General features: G+C 40.6%; 1 protein-coding gene across 1 annotated transcript in view; it reads left to right on the top strand.

Annotated features, from left to right (window-relative positions):
- The first annotated feature begins 5,797 nt into the window (after nt 1-5,797).
- Nucleotides 5,798-19,815, top strand: part of PYGB (glycogen phosphorylase B) — a 48,666-nt gene continuing 34,648 nt past the window's right edge. The window contains exon 1 of the mRNA XM_083350534.1: nt 5,798-6,156. Within this exon, the coding sequence (XP_083206660.1) occupies nt 5,914-6,156 (243 nt within the window). The 5' untranslated portion in view covers nt 5,798-5,913. The remainder of the gene's footprint in view (nt 6,157-19,815) is intronic.

Here is a 19,815-nt window from a genome sequence, read left to right as displayed (position 1 = left end):
GCAACTCTGTGGTGATCCTTTTTTTATCATCTGCAGAAACTTTTGCATCATCCTACCTTTTGGTTCCAAGACGTCAGCAATCTTAGCAGAATTTCTAAGGCAAAAGCTGGCTGGATGGCGTTGAGGTTTATAAGTACCATTTATTTATTTAGCACTATTTTTGTGCTACCCCACTTACAATTGCAATAGAGGAATTAAATAAATATCCTTGGTAAAAAGATAAAGCAGTACCCCAAATACATTTTGACCGAAAGGTTCAGCTGAACATAGTCATACGTTGCCTCCTAAATGTTGATAGAGAGAGGGCTATATTTATATGGGCAGCAGATTATTCTAAAAGGCTGGAAAAGCAACAGAAAGGGGACATTTCCAATCTCTTACTTCTTTAGGGTATGACTGGCAGATACTGTCTGGGATGGATGATCTGTAATGTTACTAAGACCCAAGCCATAAAGAACTTCAATGTGCTTTTGTGATACTAGGAAACAGTGACAATATGGAAATCTGTGTTTTCTTAGAAACTGTGCCAGTCTTGCCAAACACATTAGATCACTGCAGGGATTGTTAGAACTCCAGCATGCAAGGAAAGGAGGAATAACACTTACCTCTGCTGCTAAGAGTCATAGTGACAATATATATAACTATGGAGAAAAATATCAATTGATATCAGCCAAGGCCTTTTTTTTTTACTAAGAGCAATGAATTGAAATAGCAGGAAAGAAAGGAATGATTCCGGCCCTCCCTAACTACTGCGGTCCTGATTTTTAAAGATGCATTTGCTTATTTTGTTGTCTAAAACTGAAATGGTTCACAGTAACACTTGCAATAGAATAAACGTGGTAGACACAGCATATTAGTAGCCTATCGTGGAAGTGAAAAGTTACAGGTTATCCAAATATATATTATTATATTTTATTTATACATAATTTAACAGAGCACTTTAATTCTGGCATTAAGGAAGTTGGTCTACCTGCCACTCTAGTTAATATATGTGAAAATTCAAAAGATATTTGTTATTAATTGCTGTTTCTCTTTGGCATGTCCTTTGAAACAGAAAGTATGAAAAAGTATTGACCAATGCAGTGAACAATCCCAATTATACTCAATTGATAAATTATAGTTCCCACTGAACCCAAAAGACCTTCAAATAAAGAGTTTTAGATGGAAGCAAGCTATAAAACTGCCTTTGCTTGCCTTTTAAACAATGTTGAGCACTGATGAAATTCCCCAGGGTAATAAAAAGACTAATGTTCTATTAATTATTCAAAGGAAGCAAATAGGATGACTAAGACAGTGGTTAAGATAAATCAAACACTGAACTGGAAAAGAATGTATGTCCTTGAAAAATAAGCTAATAGAGTTTAGTGATACCTGCAGAATGTCATTTTGGTTTGATTCCAGATATAGTTTGGAAACAATTTATAGCTGTGTACTAAGAATAAGGTTCTGAAATCAAATAGAACAAAGGATTTCATTGTATTAAAAAGTTAATTAGCATATAAGATGTGACCTAGTCTGATACAGTATTCTCAGTAGTGTTACAAGAGCAGGTACACATTGTTTTCTGAAAAAAGGTCATCAAAACTATTTGTGCTTGACAAGTAAAGATTTAAAGTGAGATTCTAGCTTAACCATTGCTCCCTATTGTTTTGTGCCAATATTTCATATTTATCTCCATATGAAATACATAAAACTTCATCCGGCCTGGATTTTGGATTTTTGTAATGAATTAAAAAGAATCACCTTGTAAGAGATACTTAGGATTATTTTTCAGATTATAAAAATTTAGAGTCTAGACTTTTATTGCACCAGTTTAATGGAAGTCCTTCTTGTCTATATAAAAAGAGAATACCTTTCAGTACGTGTATTCCTAAAACAACATTTGCTAAATTGACAATACAGTGAACAGCATGCTTAAGCTCAAAAGTAATTTGATATCTCTGGGAAAATTCAGCTGCAAATTAGATAAGAAAGAAATTTGACATCTAAACAAATTTATTATTAAAGCTTCTTCCACTTTTTAAATCTTAGTAAATTGAATTGTTTTAACTCTCAACATTCCAGCAATTGATGTAATAACTGTGTTAATGCCATCTCCTGTTACCTGACAGAAAATGATTAGGTTATTTCACTCTGCCTATATTCTCACATGAGCAAAATTTTTAGGCCAGGGTTCAGGGTGCACCCAAGGCTTGGAGGACGATGGAGGGCAGCCTGTGTATATTGTATATTGTGTATATTGAAGGAAGTAAGTTCAAATGAGCTTACATTTTAATAACTATGGCTAAGACTGCACCTTATTTAAGCCTTTGCTCTCTGGCCAGTTGTCATGCCCTTTCCTCACGGAAGCTAGAGACTAGATATAAAGAGGTCCTTGGTGCTCTCTGAGCTTGTTTTCTTACAGACATCTCATTATCCAAACTAGCACTGATGATGTTACCTAGTTTGGGCAATGAGACATCTTCAAGAAAACAAGCAAGCTCAGAGAGCATCAGGGACCTTTCATTTCAACCCTGAGCTACAAATGTTCTCCTTTATTACAGTAGGCATAAAAAGAACTTTTGTCAGAATGACTGCCATTGTGGAGTTGGGAACAAGTGAGTAGACAGACACAACTGGTTTGCCGATATTACAGTTATCTATGCAGCACGTATATTATACTTTTGCTGGTAATTTTCCAGGTTGTCCCAGGCATTTCAGAAACCACTTCTATTGCCCTACTGCTAAACAATACAATGTAGCAACATTTTGAGTGGCAGTATGTAAAATCTAGTGCCTGTAAGAGTTGGCAACATATATTTATTTCCTCCTCTTTTATTTCATTTGCTTATGTGTTGGCTTCCTCCTGCCCTCACCAACTGTTTCTATACCTACTTGTTTTGTATATTTTTATATATGCCTTTTAAAAATTTATATAAAATCTGTAAAAATCTCAATTTGAAACATTGTTTAATCTTTAGGCCTGGATTGCCTAGGATGAATCTTATGCGTATTTCCCCCCATATAAAATCATTCCTTGCCTTTCATATTATAGTTTTATACTTCTATACCTTTTACAATATATATTATATTGTTTTATGCCGGTTTTTGGCCATAGTAATTTTGTCTGTCTGACCTGTCCCACTTAACAGTTCACAATAGCACATATCCACTTCATTCCAATGCAGTGTCTGTTTCCATGTTCATTGGCTGTTTCTCTAAGAAAGTTAGAAGTTGGGGGAAATGGAAAGGAATCCATTCTTCTGATAATCAACTAACCTTTGTAGCTCCTGGTAAAGCAAATAATTAAATCCATTTCTGAAATGCTTATTGCTGTGACAGTAGCACCCCCTTTTTTAAGCAGGCAAGGGTTTTTCCTATTTTCATCTGTATAAAATTCAGAATGAGGTACATTCCCTCAAATCCTGGAAATAGCTAATTATTTTAGTTCACTAATATTCTGAATATATTATTTGCCAATTACACAAAAAGTGCAGGAAAGTTCAGGAAAGGTTCCCTTAGGGCAGATGGCAAATAGCAAGCCTCTGTTTGTGCAATTGTATGCCTCCCTTCCCTTCTACAGACACTTCTACACCCCTTCCATCAGACTGGTATGTGCTCCTGAGGCAGGGGGTGATGCAGAACTAAGCCAAACTGGTTCCTGATTCTAGGAAAACTAAATAATTCTGCAGCTTTTCCTCTGACTTTGGGGGCAAATGGTTTCCTACTGGTGCCAGGATATCTGTGGAATATGAGTAAGTTTGGGAAGTTGTCGATACAGTATACAGATACCACAAGTTTGGGAGCTTGTAGATGCTTTTATTGATTAATTTGTTCGGGTGCCACCCAAAGTCATATGTCAAGTAAGTGATCTATAAATTGAATTCAAGCAAATATTTGCAGACATTTGTCAGTTAACTGAGCTGAGTCGTGATGTCCTAAAGGCTAACAAATTGGCACGAGCCACATCCACTTGAAACGATAGTCCACGTGCTGATGCCTTAATAAATTAAATTAAATTAAATTAAAATGTCACATGAGAGAACATCAGACCGCTCGACGGACGAACCTTGTATTCTGTTATCACAGGGGTCGGCAACCTCGGCTCTTTTATGACTCGTGGACTTCAACTCCCAGAATTCCTGAGCCAGCTGGCTCACGAATTCTGGGAGTTGAAGTCCACCAGTCATAAAAGAGCCGAGGTTGCCGACCCCTGTGTTATCAGAACAGCGAGCATAGAGGATTGCAGAGAAGATTCATCAGAGGCTGCTCCTGCCATTTCTTTGAACGGATTTAATACAACTGGTAACTGAAGATGATGCGACATCCAAGTCGTTTTTGATCCCTAACAGCCACCCAGATAGATCTCTTCCTTACTTGTTCTTTCAGTTCTTCCAGCGGGGCACTCATGGCCTCTGCAACCGAGTCCATATAATTTACATAAGGGCAGTGCTTTTTTTTTTTGTAAAAGAAAAAGGTGCCGGAACTCACACGTGTCATACAACCCACTTTGCCTACCCTACAAGGTTCCATCCAAAAAAGGTGCCGGAACTCCGTTCTGAGCGTTCTATGAGAAAAAAAAGCCCCGCATTGTTGTTGTTAGCTGTGAAGTCGTGTCCGACCCATCGCGACCCTATGGACAATGTTCCTCCAGGCCTTCCTGTCCTCTACCATCTTCTGGAGTCCATTTAAGCTCACACCTACTGCTTCAGTGACTCCATCCAGCCACCTCATTCTCTGTCGTCCCCTTCTTCTATTGCCCTCAATCTTTCCCAGCATTAGGCTCTTCTCCAGTGAGTCCTTCCTTCTCATTAGATGGCCAAAGTATTTGAGTTTTAGCTTCAGGATCTGGCCTTCTAACCACTAGCTTTGTTGTTGCTCAGCTCTTCTAAGGCCCACTTCACTTCACATTCTAGGATGTCTGGCTCGAGGTCAGTGACCACCTCATTGTGATTATCAGGGACGTTAAGCTCATTCTTGTATAGTTCTTCTGTGTAATTTTGCCACCTCTTCTTAATCTCTTCTGCCTCTGTTAGGTCCCTGCCATTTTGGTCCTTTATCATGCCCATTTTTGCATGAAACGTTCCCTTCATCTCTCCAATTTTCTTGAAAAGATCTCTGGTCCTCCCTATTCTATTGTTTTCTTCTATTTCTTTGCATTGCTCATTTAAGAAGGCATTCTTATCTCTTCTATCTATTCTTTGGAATTCTGCATTTAGTTGGGTAACTATTTAGCTTATTTTCCGTTCCTGCCCAGAGCTTAACTTTCAGCCGGTTTAAGGCTTAAGTGTCCTGGGCAAAGAGAGACGCAGAATCAAATCCCTTGGAGTTCAGCCACCCACCGGTCTCCAGCCACGTTGCCGTAAACAGAGCGCTACCGCGCTTAAAGCTGGTCTTCAAAGAGCGCATGCGCACACACCCACATCGCGGAGCTACGCTTGCAAAGGCGGGAGTGCGCGCCACAGGGATGGCTTTAATAAGCTTTTGACTGATCCGCCTCGCGCTTCTGCTGCCCCCGCTCTGCCCGCTGCTGCTCTGCGCCTCTCCTCAGCTTCACGGGAAAATATCCTGGCCGGCTTAGGACGATCCAACGCAGAGAAGAGAAGGAGTAGGAGCGGGAAGCCATAGAAGCGCCGCCGCCGGCTCTTCTTGTTTGGAAAGTTGCTCCGGCTGCCTTTCCCACAGCGCAGGCGCTGCCGCAGCGAGGCCGGGCCGGGCTTTGCCAAAGCCGCCAGCAGGAGGAGGAGAGGAGGAGGAGGATCGGGGCTGCAGCTCTTCGCTCTCACCCTACTCCCTCACCTCTGATGAACCTCGCATCTAGCTAGCCGTGCGAGCGACTGCAACCGGAGGAAGAGCGGGAGAGAAATTTATCCGAAAGAGCAGCAGCCGCTTCGACGCCTGGGCCGTTGCAGACAGACGACCTTCCTAGCCGGGATGGCCGTTCCACTGAGCGACAGCGAAAAAAGGAAACAGATCAGCGTGCGGGGCATCGCCGGCTTGGGCGATGTGGCGGAGATCAGGAAGAGCTTCAATCGGCACCTCCATTTCACCCTGGTGAAAGACCGGAATGTGGCCACCCCGCGGGATTATTTTTTCGCCTTGGCGCACACTGTGCGAGATCACTTGGTGGGACGGTGGATCCGCACCCAGCAATATTATTACGAGAAGGACCCCAAGGTAAAAGATGCGGACCTGCCACCCCGAGCGTGCATGCATCCCCCCCCTTCACCAAGTATTCCCAGATTTACGTAGGCAAAGGGACGCCGGGAGGCCTTGCAGATACAGAATGTGGAAATTTCCCCTCTGCTAGAGAACTTGTGTGGGTGTCTTTGCAGCGAAATTGTGCACCAAAGAGCAATTAGATCATGGCTAGAAAGAATCCTCAGCAGGCAACGAATTGGGAGAGGGAGGCTGACAAAGACAAGGAGCTGCATTCACATTGAAATTAGCCTTCCTTACTTTGGAGCCCTTCTGGGCTAGTTTCCACCAGCTATTTTGATGGGCTTGAAGTCTAGACTGAGGTACCAGGCTGGGAAAGGTTTACTTATACCAATATATTAGGCTTTAATGAACCAATAAACTTCACTGCTTACTGCAAAAGGTTTTTAAAAGCCCTCTCTTTCTCACTCCTGAATGCAGTGATCTCTCTGCAGTCATAAAATCTTTTTCCACTTGCACCTAACCATGGCAGGAATATGTCTGATAACAGTTTTCTCTGTCTTTTCCCCATGACACTCCCTTCCTCTTTTCCACTGGAATGAGACAAGGTCACTAGCTCCTGACAGCATCTTTTAGAGTCATCCAGCCATTGTTCTGCTAAAATCAACCTAATACAGGTCAATCATTTCAGTGACTACAGAATGCTGCTATGTATGTTGAAATAGTTTAAGTCATTCTTAAATGGTGGTGTTAAAGTAGTGTTTTTTCTTTATCACAATATCCTCTAAGTCATGTAGCCAAAATGGAGGCAAGATTGGGACTGGCAACAGGGACAGCAAATTTTATATCAGGACGCTAAAAACAGTTGGCATATATCAGTAAAAATATTTTGTCAGTTTAAGAAAGTATAGAAAACAGTTCAACCAACAGTAACCAATATGATTTAATTGTAGTTTATAAAGAAGGATCTTGGCACTAAAATTAGGAATAAAATCCAAGAAGTTGGTTTGGAAGAAAGGGCTGCCTCAGGCTCACCACTTAATATGGTAGTATACCCCACGTCATGAATCAATCTTTTTTAAAAATGTAAGATTATTTCAGCACCCAAACAGGAAAAATCCCAAAAGTATTTCTCCCAATCAATAATAATAATACAATTGTAATTAACTTAATAGCTACCACTGAAGAGGCTTCTTGTTAAAATATCATACACCTGATTCAGAAGGAAGAGTTTTTGGAAGAACCTGGGAGAATGAAAAAGCTATCTTCAAAGGAAGAGATGCTGTAGATCAGGGTTTTAAAATATGTACCTTAAAAATCTGTTGATCTAATGACATGTTAGTGATTCTGTAAGTTATGCCCCTTTGAAAATTCTGAGTAATCACTGGAATTTTGTTTTGTGTAGGTCTGGTTCACCAAGAAATGCTTAATTCCTAAAATGCAAATGTTTTTAAATGAAGTACATGTGTAAACAGTATCTTGAAGTTTCTGAAAGTGTTTGAGAGAAATATAAAAGAAAAGCCAGAGCCTAAAGTTATTTAATTACCCAGTGGTTCAAACTGTCACTTGAAAAAAAAAATCACTTGAAGAGCATGGAAGCATGGTGCAACCGGAACTCTTGAAAAGCCACAAGGAAATTATATTGTTCCCCACATTAAATATCCTGAGTTATGACATTTACCAACTGTTTCAACAGCTACTATTATAATTTGGGGTAATCAAAGTATTATTTATGCTGAACTTGCTAGGCCAAGAGCTTAATTAGATAATTCTAAGTTCTAGTGCTTTGTAACAATAATTTATCACAATTCAATTTTTCTCATATCCTAGCCTGTCAGTGCTGCTTAAATATAAAATAAGTAGTGAAATTACAATTCACTACTTATTTATTTTATTTATTTAAATTGTTTATATGACCACTCACAATAGTGATTCTGGGCAGTGTACAAGATTAAACCGCAGTGTCTGCTTGACATGATCACAATGAATTTTGTCATCTACAAGAACCATGTACAAGAATGGGACAGAATGTAAAACTTTAACTTTCAGTTAGATATATTCCTGGCAATGTTAGGCAATAGAGATATTAAAGTGGGAAGTTTCTCACAGGAAAGTGAGATATTTATATTACCATAGTATGTAATTCAATCTACATTAATTTAGATTCAATTCAGTTCCAGTTTAATTACCTTTTCATACTACAAACTCTATATCTTAATCCTTAAATTTTCACTTAGCAGTTTTTATTTATTTATTTTATTTTAATTCCATTTATATCCCGCCCTTCTCCGAAGACACAGGGCGGCTTACAAGCTTAGCAGTAGCCTTCATTCTATGTATATGCCTGCTTATTAGGGCTTTCACACACACACACACACACACACCCCACAAGCGGCATTATTACAAAGTCAGCTTAATTGCCCCCAACAATCTGGGTCCTCATTTTACCTACCTCGGAAGGATGGAAGGCTGAGTCAACCTTGAGCCTGGTGGGATGCGAACCTGCACTAATTGCAGGCAGCTGGTGTTACTTAAGGAGGCATTAGCCCACTACTCCACCAAGGCTCGTTTTTGTGTCTTTGAAGTATGTCCTACTTTTATTTGTGGTTCTGAATGATTAAGGTTACTGAACTTTGAATGTTTACAAGGATTTCTTTTGTTTCTGTCTTCATATATTGTCTCTTGATTAAATCTGTTTATAATATCATCATTGTTAACTTATTTGGGCTTATAACACCAACAAGAAAAAAAGATGTATTTTTAGGTTTTGATATTCATGGCATTGAAAATAACATTTTTGTAATGTACAGAATGGAGCTGTTACATTAGCAGAACCTTAGCCAATGTGGATGTTTCCAGAAATCTTGGGTTATGATTCCGTCACCCCTTTAACATTTAGCCCTGCTGAATAGGACTGATAGTTTAATACATATATTAGAAAAGCAACAAAATTAAAGAAGTCTCTATTAATCTTTCAGTTATAATGAATGATGTCCATGATAAAATGAATGAATGATATGTCAGGGACACAACTTTTTGCTGCAGAATGTATAGTGTACAGATTCAACAAAGGGAAGAGAAAAATAGCAAGGGAAGAATATATATGGATACAGTTTAATATAAGTATATTGTTTAATATGATTTTCCTGACTGGGAATTAAAAATACTAAACCGCAGATTCATTAAAATGGTGGATTTCAAGGAAGGGTAATTCATTTCTGAATTATTCATTTCCGGGTCTGGATGGGGAGGAAGAGGCTTCAGCTCAACCCTGACAAGACAGTGGCTGTACGTGCCAGCATCTCAGGAAATACAGATCATTCCATCTCTCACTATGGGTGGTGAGTTATTACCCCCCGTAGATAAGGCTCGCAACTTGGAAGTTCTCCTAGATTCACAGCTTTCTTTAGAAGATCATATAGTAACTGTGACTAGGGGGGCCTTCGCCCAGGTTCGCCTGGTGCGCCAGTTGCGGCCCTATCTAGACCGGGATGCCTTGCGTACAGTCACTCATGTGCTCGTGACCTCTCGGTTAGACTACTGAAACGCTCTCTACATGGGGCTGCCCTTGAGGACCACTTGGAGGCTCCAACTGGTGCAGAATGCAGCCGCGCAAGTTGTGTTGGGGGTCTCCCGATACTCCCATATTACACCTCTGCTCCGTGAACTGCATTGGCTTCCGGTTACCTTCCGGGTGAGATTCAAGATACTGGTAATGACCTACAAAGCCCTACATGGCATGGGTCAGGAATACCTTAGGGAGCACCTGTGGCCGGCATCAACTTCCCTCCGCCCAGTGCGCTCCCACAGAGAGGGCCTCCTTAGGGTGCCACCAGTCGGAGAATGCCGTCTGGTGGCTCCCAGGGGGAGGGCGTTCTCTGTGGGTGCGCCTGACCTTTGGAACCGTTTACCGGTTGAGCTCTGGATGGCTCCCGACCTTCGCTCCTTCCGACGTGATCTAAAAACCTATTTGTTTGAACAATCCGGCCTGGTCTGATGGGTTTGGGTTTTAATTATTGTTTTAATATAATTTATTTTTACATTTGGGCACTAGGGTTTAATTTGTTTTTAATTTTGTATTTTGGTTATTTTGGTATTTATGGCCCTGTTCACCGCCCTGAGTCCTTCGGGAGAAGGGCGGTATACAAATTAAATAAATAAATAAATAAATTTCTGACACAGGGACAATTCCAGAGGAGCCAGAATTGGAAAGATAGTGAAAAAGTACTATAATCCCAGAAATAATCTCCAGTGTAAGCCCCAAAGAAGAAGAAAAAAGAGTGAAGAATGGATGCTGAAACAAAGAATTATGAGATAAATTGAAACTCTGGACTTTATAGTGAGAAGGAGGATTAGTTTAAATAATACTACAGTATTTTTTCTTAAAAGACGATGCAGTAAAAGTGCTACACTCAATTTGCCAGCAAATTTGGAAAACTCAACAGTGGCCACAGGATTGGAAAAGATCAGTTTACATTCCAATTCCAAAGAAAGGCAGTGCCAAAGAATGTTCAAACTATCGCACCATTGCACTCATCTCTCATGCTAGTAAAGTTATGCTTAAAATCCTACAAGCTACACTCCAGCAGTATGTGGATCGAGAACTACCAGAAGTACAGGCAGGATTTCGAAGAGGCAGAGGAACTAGAGATCAAATTGCTAACATACGCTGGATCATGGAGAAAGCTAGAGAGTTCCAGAAAAACATCTACTTCTGCTTCATTGACTATGCTAAAGCCTTTGATTGTGTGGATCATAACAAACTGTGGCAAGTCCTTAAAGAGATGGGTGTACCAGACCTTCTTATTTGTCTCTTGAGAAACCTATATGCAGGCCAAGAAGCAACAGTGAGAACTGGACACGGAACCACTGATTGGTTCAAAATTGGGAAAGGAGTCCGGCAAGGCTGTATACTGTCGCCTTGCCTATTTAACTTATATGCAGAGCACATCATGAGAAAGGCAGGGCTAGATGAATCAAAAGTTGGAATTAAGATTGCCGGAAGGAACATCAACAACCTAAGATATGCAGATGATACCACTCTAATAGCAGAAAGTGAAGAGGAACTAAAGAGCTTCTTGTTGCGAGTGAAGGAGAGTGCAAAACTTGGGTTGAAACTAAACATTAAGAAAACCAAGATCATGGCATCTGGCCCTCTCAATTCCTGGCAAATAGATGGGGAAGAAATGGAGGTAGTGACAGATTTTATTTTCCTTGGCTCCAAGATCACTGCAGATGGGGACTGTAGCCAAGAAATTAAAAGACGCTTGCTCCTTGGGAGGAAAGCCATGGCAAATCTAGACAGCACACTAAAAAGCAGAGACATCACCCTGTCAACAAAAGTGCGTATAGTCAAGGCTATGGTCTTCCCAGTTGCAATGTATGGCTGTGAAAGTTGGACCATAAGAAAGGCTGAGCGCCAAAGAATTGAAGTCTTTGAACTATGGTGCTGGAGAAGACTCCTGCGAGTCCCTTGGACTGCAAGGCGATCAAACCGGTCAGTCCTAGAGGAGATCAACCCTGACTGCTCTTTAGAAGGCCAGATCCTGAAGCTAAAACTCAAATACTTTGGCCACCTAATGAGAAGGAAGGACTCACTGGAGAAGAGCCTAATGCTGGGAAAGATTGAGGGCAATAGAAGAAGGGGACGACAGAGAATGAGGTGGCTGGATGGAGTCACTGAAGCAGTAGGCGTAAGCTTAAATGGACTCCAGAAGATGGTAGAGGACAGGAAGGCCTGAAGGAAGGTTGTCCATAGGGTCGCGATGGGTTGTATACGAGTTCGCAACTAACAACAACAACATTTTTTCTGACCTCCATAAAGAGCCCAGTTGTACTATATTTGGAGGCCTGCCCCAACTCCTTTCCTTATAGCATTTCTGAGTTGATGGAACCACAATGTTTCAGGCCTCTCTGATCAATTACTAATTCTTTCAACTCCTAAAATCAACTTAGCTAGAGTGTAAAGATCAGCAGAAACATTGGCTTTGCTCAGTGAGTCAATCCCGTGTCAGTTAAGATATAGATAAAGGACTCCAATTCTTCCTCTTTTCGTCCTTCCCCTAGTATGCAAAGGAGGAGAACCTTTGACAGAGTCCTGTAAGCAGCTTAGCCACAGATACCCCGTCCCTACTTTTATGCATGTGAATGAGCAGCTGATGTGTGACCTCAGGGCAGCAGCCCTATCAAAGCCTCTCTTTGCTCTTCACATTGAAAAATGTGAATAGGCCTTTGCCCCTTTGCTTTGATTCAGATGAGAGTATAGATGTAATGCATCATTTCGTATACTTCAAGTATGTGTACCAAGTATTAGAGTTGTGCTGTGGAGCTTAATTGTAGAGTCCAGACCTTCTGTTTCCTAAACCTAATGTAGGTCAAGTTAGCATATGCTTTCATTTATACTACAGATGTCACCTGATTGAATGGGAGAGAATACCAGGTAGAAAAGATTTTATTTTTAAGTATTTTTGCTCTAGGCCAAAAATGCTCAGGTAATCATTAGAATGATAGAAACTTGTCAGTATAGTTCATTGGGAGAGAAATGATGCATGATTTGATGCAGAATTGCATTAAAGAAGGCTTAGGGTGATCACCTGATAGGAAAAGAAAGGAAAAAGAGAAAGAGAGAGAAAGAAAGAAAGAAATTATCAGGGTTAGGCTGCAAGTGTTGATTTCAAAGTAAGCGTTACAAATTTCCATTAGGTTTGGTCTCAGCAAGTGTTGTAGAATTTAACTGAATGTTTATAATAATTTGATACCTGTTTTGTATATGGATATAAATGGAGGTCTTATTTGCCATGATCAGACTTCTTACTAAGTGTGTGTTCTGTAGGTAACTTCTGGATATGCTTTGATGTGTATAGTTAGCTCATCTTGGGCCACAGCCTTGCCCATTCTCAGCAAGTAGCATTCCTCGAACCCACAATGTCCAGAACAACTTCTAGCATGATAATTTCCTACTTATCAAATAGACTCTTTCCTTGTCTTGCAGAAAATCTAGTTTTCCTAAAAGGTCAAGTTTAGATTAATGTATGTGAACCTACCCATTATAACTTATATTTGAAACAAATCACTATAGCTTAAAAACCTTACCTTTTCATACATATAGATTTAACCAGAGGAAAGCTGCTATCAACTGAAGTAAGGGGCATTAAAGGATCCCATGATAACCAGCTCCTCAGATTTGGCCATGCTGATGGTTCTTGTAGAGAATCACCTCAAAATATTTGCAATATATAAGAGTTCCTATAGATTGGAAGATAAACTATGTTGAAAGGGTGACATTTTCTGTATTAAGTCACTGCATTAAAATTTAGCCCTGCATTCTTTTCCTTACAAATATCCAATTAATTACATTTTATCTTCTTTGAGATTCTGTTATCTGGCTGCCTTTTTAGTGACTGCTGGATTAGATGCAACTTCCATCTTGGCCACATTTCTGCTCTTTAAAAAGGCAACCAGATACTGTCAGGAACCCCAGAAGTATTAATTCTCTAAAACAAATACCAGTTGTATATTCAATGTAAGTGTATCTTGTAGCAGGAGCCAAATTCTTGAAACAATTCAGATCTTTTATATCTTGAAAATACTTTAGATCAGTGGTTCTCAACATGTAGTCCATGGACCCTAGGAGGCCGTGATGTTGTCACAAGGGGTCCTCAAAGGCTTGAAGAAATGTTATGATTTAAATCTTGAGTTAAATCTTGGTGGTCTGTGGCCACAAAAGCTTTTAAAGGGGGTCTGTGGTAAAGAAAAGATTGAGAACCACTGGTTTAGATGATGAATGAAAATACAGGTAATCCTACACTTACAACAGTTCATTTAGTGACTGAAGTTACGGCACTGAAAAAAGTGACTTATGACTTATTTGTCACACTTATGACCATTGCAACATCCCCATGGTCACGTGATAAAAATTCAGATGCTTGGCCTCTAACTCATATTTATGATGGTTGCAGTGTTCCAGGGTCATATGGTCACCTTTTGCGGCCTTCTGACAAGCAAAGTAAATGGGGAAGTCAGATTCACTTAATTAACCACTGTGTTACATAACAACTGTAGTGATTCACTTAACAACTGTGACAAAAAAGTCATAAAATGAAATAAAACTCACTTAACAAATGTCAATCTTAGCAACACCAATTTGGGGCTCAATTTTGGTCGTAAGTTGAAAACTACCTATAATGCTTATGCTTACTTAGGTGTGTTGCTACTTTTTACTCTGAAGGGATATACATATACGTATACATACATACATACATACATACATACATACATACATACATAAAAATTCGGTTTATATACTGCCCTACTCCCAAAGGACTCAGGGCGGTTTACAAGGCAAAATTTAAAAACAATACAGTATAAAATTAAAATTAAATTAAGTCTAGCCGCAAAAAATAAAATCACAATTTAAAAACATTAAACCCCTCAGTCCAGACTGTCTATCTATCTATCTATCTATCTATCTATCTATCTATCTATATATATATATATATATATCACTGTGATCAAAGAGACCATATGTATCACTTTGTATATATGAATGACTTACTATCTTTTAGACTAACTGTTCACAATATTGTTATAAGACTCCCTCTGTGGAAGTTAGAGCCATTAAAAATATGATTCCATCAAAAATATATTGACTTAGTAAATTGGTTTCTACTCAAAAAATGTTACCATTACCCAGAAAGGGGAAAAAGAGAAGACATGTCAATAAGCAGAAACATTTGAGAGCTTTATTTCCTCTCCCTGGGAGATGCGTGAGGCATTGCTCTATTTAGAAGCATGTCTTCTTCTCTGTAAATGTTAGACATGACTGGTGCCTTTACACATTTATCTCAAGCATACAGAAAATGCTAAACTGGGATTTTGGCAAAAGCTTAGTGATTTCCAGCTGTTCCTTTAAGCCAGGGGTCTTCAAACTTGGCCCTTTTATGACTTGTGGACTTCAACTCCCAGAATTCTTCAGCCAGGCATGCTGGCTGGGGAATTCTGGAAATTGAAGTCCACATGCCATATAAGGGGCAAGTTTGAAGACCCCTGCTTTAAGCCAACCACTACCTTATCATGAAATGTTTTTGAAAAGCACCATATGGTATACAGCACAGTGGATACGTGTAACCATCCTCCAAATTTATCTAGGCCCCCCCAGCTGAGTAAGAGATGACTCTGGGCAGCTTACAAACATTAATACTAGTACAGATAAAATAATAAAACAATAGCAACCACAGTAAATATTAAAAGATGAGGAAGAGGGGAACACAAAACTGGCTCTTGTGCATTTTTCAAGGCACTGTAAATGCTTAGAGCAGTGGTGGCGAACCTATGGCACAGGTGCCAGAGGCAGCACTCAGAGCCCTCCCTGTGGGCACCCGCGCCATGCCTCGGAGGTGACAACTGTCCCTCTTCAACCAGCCGCCCCCCACAGGTGTACCTCCCCACAAGCAACATTGCGGTGACCACACCCACCTTGGCTACACCCACCCAATCTTCCATGACCACCACAGCCACACCCATCCAGTAGGCCATGCCCACCTGTCACCCAGCGATAAATAAGTGGGTTTTGGGTTGCAGTTTGGGCACTCGGTCTCTAAAAGGTTTACCATCACTGGCTTAGAGGAAGAGGGAATATATGAGAATTTCCCAAATTAATTCAACCAATATATAAAATATAGGAGATCTGGAAATTTTACAGAGATATCATAAAGCCACACCTTATGTTACTATCCTAAGTCGGAGTCCTAGTAGACAATCACTTCAATATGAGTCAGCAGTGTGCTGCAGCTGCCAAAAAAGCCAACACAGTGCTAGGCTGCATTAACAGAGGGATAGAATCAAGATCAAGTGAAGTACTAATACCACTTTACAATGCTTTGGTAAGGCCACACCTGGAATACTGCATCAGTTTTGGTCACCACGATGTAAAAAAGATGTCGAGACTCTAGAAAGGGTACAGAGAAGAGCAACAAAGATGATTGGGGGACTGGAGGCTAAAACATATCGGGAACGGTTGCTGGAATTGGGTATGTGTAGTTTAATGAAGAGAAGGGTGAGGGATGACATGATAGCAGTGTTCCAATATCTCATGGGCTACCACAAAGAAGAGGGAGTCAAGCTATTCTCCAAAGCGCCTGAAGGCAGGAAAAGAAGCAACAGATGGAAACTAGTCAAGGAGAGAAGCAACCTAGAACTAAGGAGAAACTTCCTGACAATTAGAACAATTAACCAGTGGAACAACCTGCCTCCAGAGGTGGTGAATGCTCCAACACTGGAGGTTTTTAAGAAGAGACTGGACAGCCATTTGCCTGAAATGGTATAGGGTTTCCTGCCTTAGCAGGGGGTTGGACTAGATGACCTCCAAGGTCCCTTTCAACTTATTATTATTATTATTATCACATATATACAATAATCAAAACTAGCAAAGAGCTGGTGTGTATTGAATCAGACTAATAGTCATTTCCTAGCCAAGTGGATCTTCTGAAAAGAGCTCTCTAAATCTTGGGTAGATTTCTTTCTCAGTTCTGCTACATAAGTTCTTTCAGCTAAACAATAGGGAATCTGGCATTTCTAGTAGAACAAACCGTGACTTATTTCTTCAATCAACATCAGGGAAAATGGGAGATTTAGTCCAGTAACATCTGGACTACACATACTCTCCATCTGTTATCTAACTCAAAACATTAGATATCAACCCCAAGACCTTCTATTTCAGAGGTGAACAAACATCATGTGATTCCCACAGTTTCTTTTGGCACCCTGAGAACAGGCTGCCAAAAGTCAGTTGTACATTTTTTACTGTTTTCAGGGTGGGAAACAGTTGAAAATGGGTGTGCTAAATCTCTTAAGAGGCAAAACATATCAATTTCCACTGTTAGCACCTCTCAACCAAAAAGGACCTGACCATTTCAGCCTCAGTCATTCGTTTTTATATTTATGAGTGTGTGTGATGTGTATGTACAATCCAAGATTATTAAGACTGTAGAACAGACATGTCAAACACAAGGCCCGGGGGCCAGATCCGGCCCGCGAAGTGGTTTCATGTGGCCCGCGAAGCCATCCTGGAAACAGTGAGGGAACGGCCCCCACTGCCTTGGCCCTGGCCCAGAGACCCTCCTTCTGCCAGAGACCCTCAGATCTGTCCCACTTCTGCCCAGGCCCCCATAGGCACCCTTGATGCGAACGATGTAGAGCTGGCTACGCCCTGGGCGGGCGTGGTCATACGCACTCTAGCCACGCCCACCCAGTAGGCCACGCCCACCCTGGCCATACCCACCCGGCCCCCTGAGGACAACCGCAGTGCTGATGCGGCCCTCAATGAAATTGAGTTTGACACCCCTGCTGTAGAAGGTCTTCTGCGGCAAAATCCACAGTCGTGTGAAGCCCCAAACAATTGTTAACTGGATAATGGTTTTACCATCTCCTGCCAGCGATAGGAAAAGAGATTGCTTCCCAGCAATCACAGGACAGCTGATTTAAGTTTGTACAAATCCACTTCCTAGTACTTAGGAACAATTTTGAAATTATCACTGTGAAGAGATGGGAGAGATTTATACCCATTTTACCTACATACAATCCTTGCTCAGCAGTGGAGTTCATTGGACGGTCTTGAGAACTCAGTCTTTTTATCCAAATATAGGGTGATTGGAGAATGCAAGAGGAACCCACCTCTTGCACTCACTACTCTGATCTGTAGTGAATTAATCGCTTTTTTGGTTTGCATGAGATTTGTTCAGATGAGCTCCCTTAGGCTTGGACACAAGAGGAATTAAACATTGGGCCTGCCCCAGTTTTGATCACAAATATTCAAGTAGGAATATTTGGAGTTCCAGCATTTAAAATGTCATCCTTTCCATGCATAAATATTTTTGGCTATATGTACTCTAGTTAGGTTTATGTGATCTGAAAAGAACCAGAGTATCTACAGATATTACATGGATTTTTTTTCCCCAGTCAGACCTGGAATCTGAATGACAATAATTATGACTATGCCAGTTTTTGGAGGAAAACAGTTCATGCACCCACCACTTGGACAGAACTTACTAAATGTGCATGGTACAAAAAAGAACCTGCTTAAGAAATTCTGCAATTAAGATGAAAAACTTTTTAAAAATCAAAAACTGGACCTGTTCTTATACAAGGGAGTCTAGCATGCAGGCATTTAGCATGAAAAATTAATGAAATGGTTCACTAATCTCAAGCTACTATTAAAGGCTGAGGAGCTGGGTCATCAAGAACTTAGTGTTCCTATTTGTCATTCCAGCTCTTACTGTGAAATGATGCCTTTTAGACATGCAAATAAAATTACTTGAGTCTAGAGCTTTTGGTAGCTATTTAATCCATCACCACCATCAGCCCCAGACAATGTAAAAGACTCAGATACTGGAGCATCATGGAGCTGTTTCTATGTACCAGGCAGTGTGGTGGAAAAGATTTTCCAAAATGCAGTTGGCTTTGTAGGAACATAGCAAAGTGTAGAGCCAAACTGTTTAGAATGTGAATGTAAACAGAAAGTGCTCACCTCATAATTGCGGAAGCAGTAGATGCTGGGGGAAGAGCCACTTGTTTGTGGTGACCCAGAATGCTGCACTGATAGTTATTGTCATATATAATTTGCTTCAGGGCCATTGAGTCAGCGCTGTCCAAAGTTATTTGCTGCGGTCAGGTGGCCAGTCTGATGCCACAGGGCACTGTTATCTTCCCACTATAGTATTACCTTTTTACCTACTTGAATCTGCATGCTTTCAAAGTGCTAGTTTGGCAGCGGTTGGGGCAAGGACGGGAGCTCACCCCATCTCCTGGTGCTTGGGTCTCGCACCTGGGCTGCTAGCTCTTAACTGCTGAGCCATTGCGCTGCCCCAATATTGCAAGTGACTAAACATAAATCTCATCCTGAGGAAAGAGAATAAAATTATCGGAAATAGATCCCTTGAACCATTCTGAAATATTTATTAGATCTAAGCAGAAAGGCTAAGATTTGTGAAGAAACTTGAGAGTGAAAATTTTTGGTTATTGGGATGACTCCATTTTTCTCCTCTCATGACCCTGAAGTGTATTTCATGCTGGGGAAACTAAGAGAAGGTTGGCTGTTCAGATCTACATTCTGTATTTTTGTCTGGCCCTTGTTAGTGCCAGTTGCAAAATGTTAGGACCATGACCAAGGCTCGTTAAGCTGATTTATTGCTCATGCCTATTTTAGTCAACTATTGGTCAGCACTAAATTGGTGCTAGATAAGAGTTAACAGAATTCAAGAACAGCTGGATTTGGACCATTTGGGACTCCAGGCTGATTCCTCTCTTGACTCCACCTCCAGGCTCTGCCTCTCTTTCTCCTACATTAGGGCTGCATATCTTGAAGTATACTTTTTTCTGTGAATAAACCCTAATGAGTACACTGATGTATGATGGTAGTGAGCAGTTTCTTTTTCATACATGGTAAATTCTGACCATAGTTTCTTTGCACAGATGAATGTTGTGGGGTTGTTGTTCATTATTATGCACCCAATTGTGTTTCTCCTTGATCAAGTAATACCACACCATACAAGAGAGTTTATAGCAATTAAAATTACAGTGCAAAGTTTCAAATTAACCCTACTCCCACACACCCTTTCATATGTTAAAAGAAGACAGATGGTAAGGCCAAAAACTAACCCTGTTAAGTTCTAGTTGTCAACA

This window comes from Vipera ursinii (genome assembly GCF_947247035.1).
Source record: "Vipera ursinii genome assembly, chromosome: 1".
In the NCBI taxonomy this organism is placed as follows: Eukaryota; Metazoa; Chordata; class Lepidosauria; order Squamata; family Viperidae; genus Vipera; species Vipera ursinii.
The sequence above is the reverse complement of the archived record's forward strand: the minus strand, read 5'-3'. Positions and strand labels throughout refer to the sequence as shown.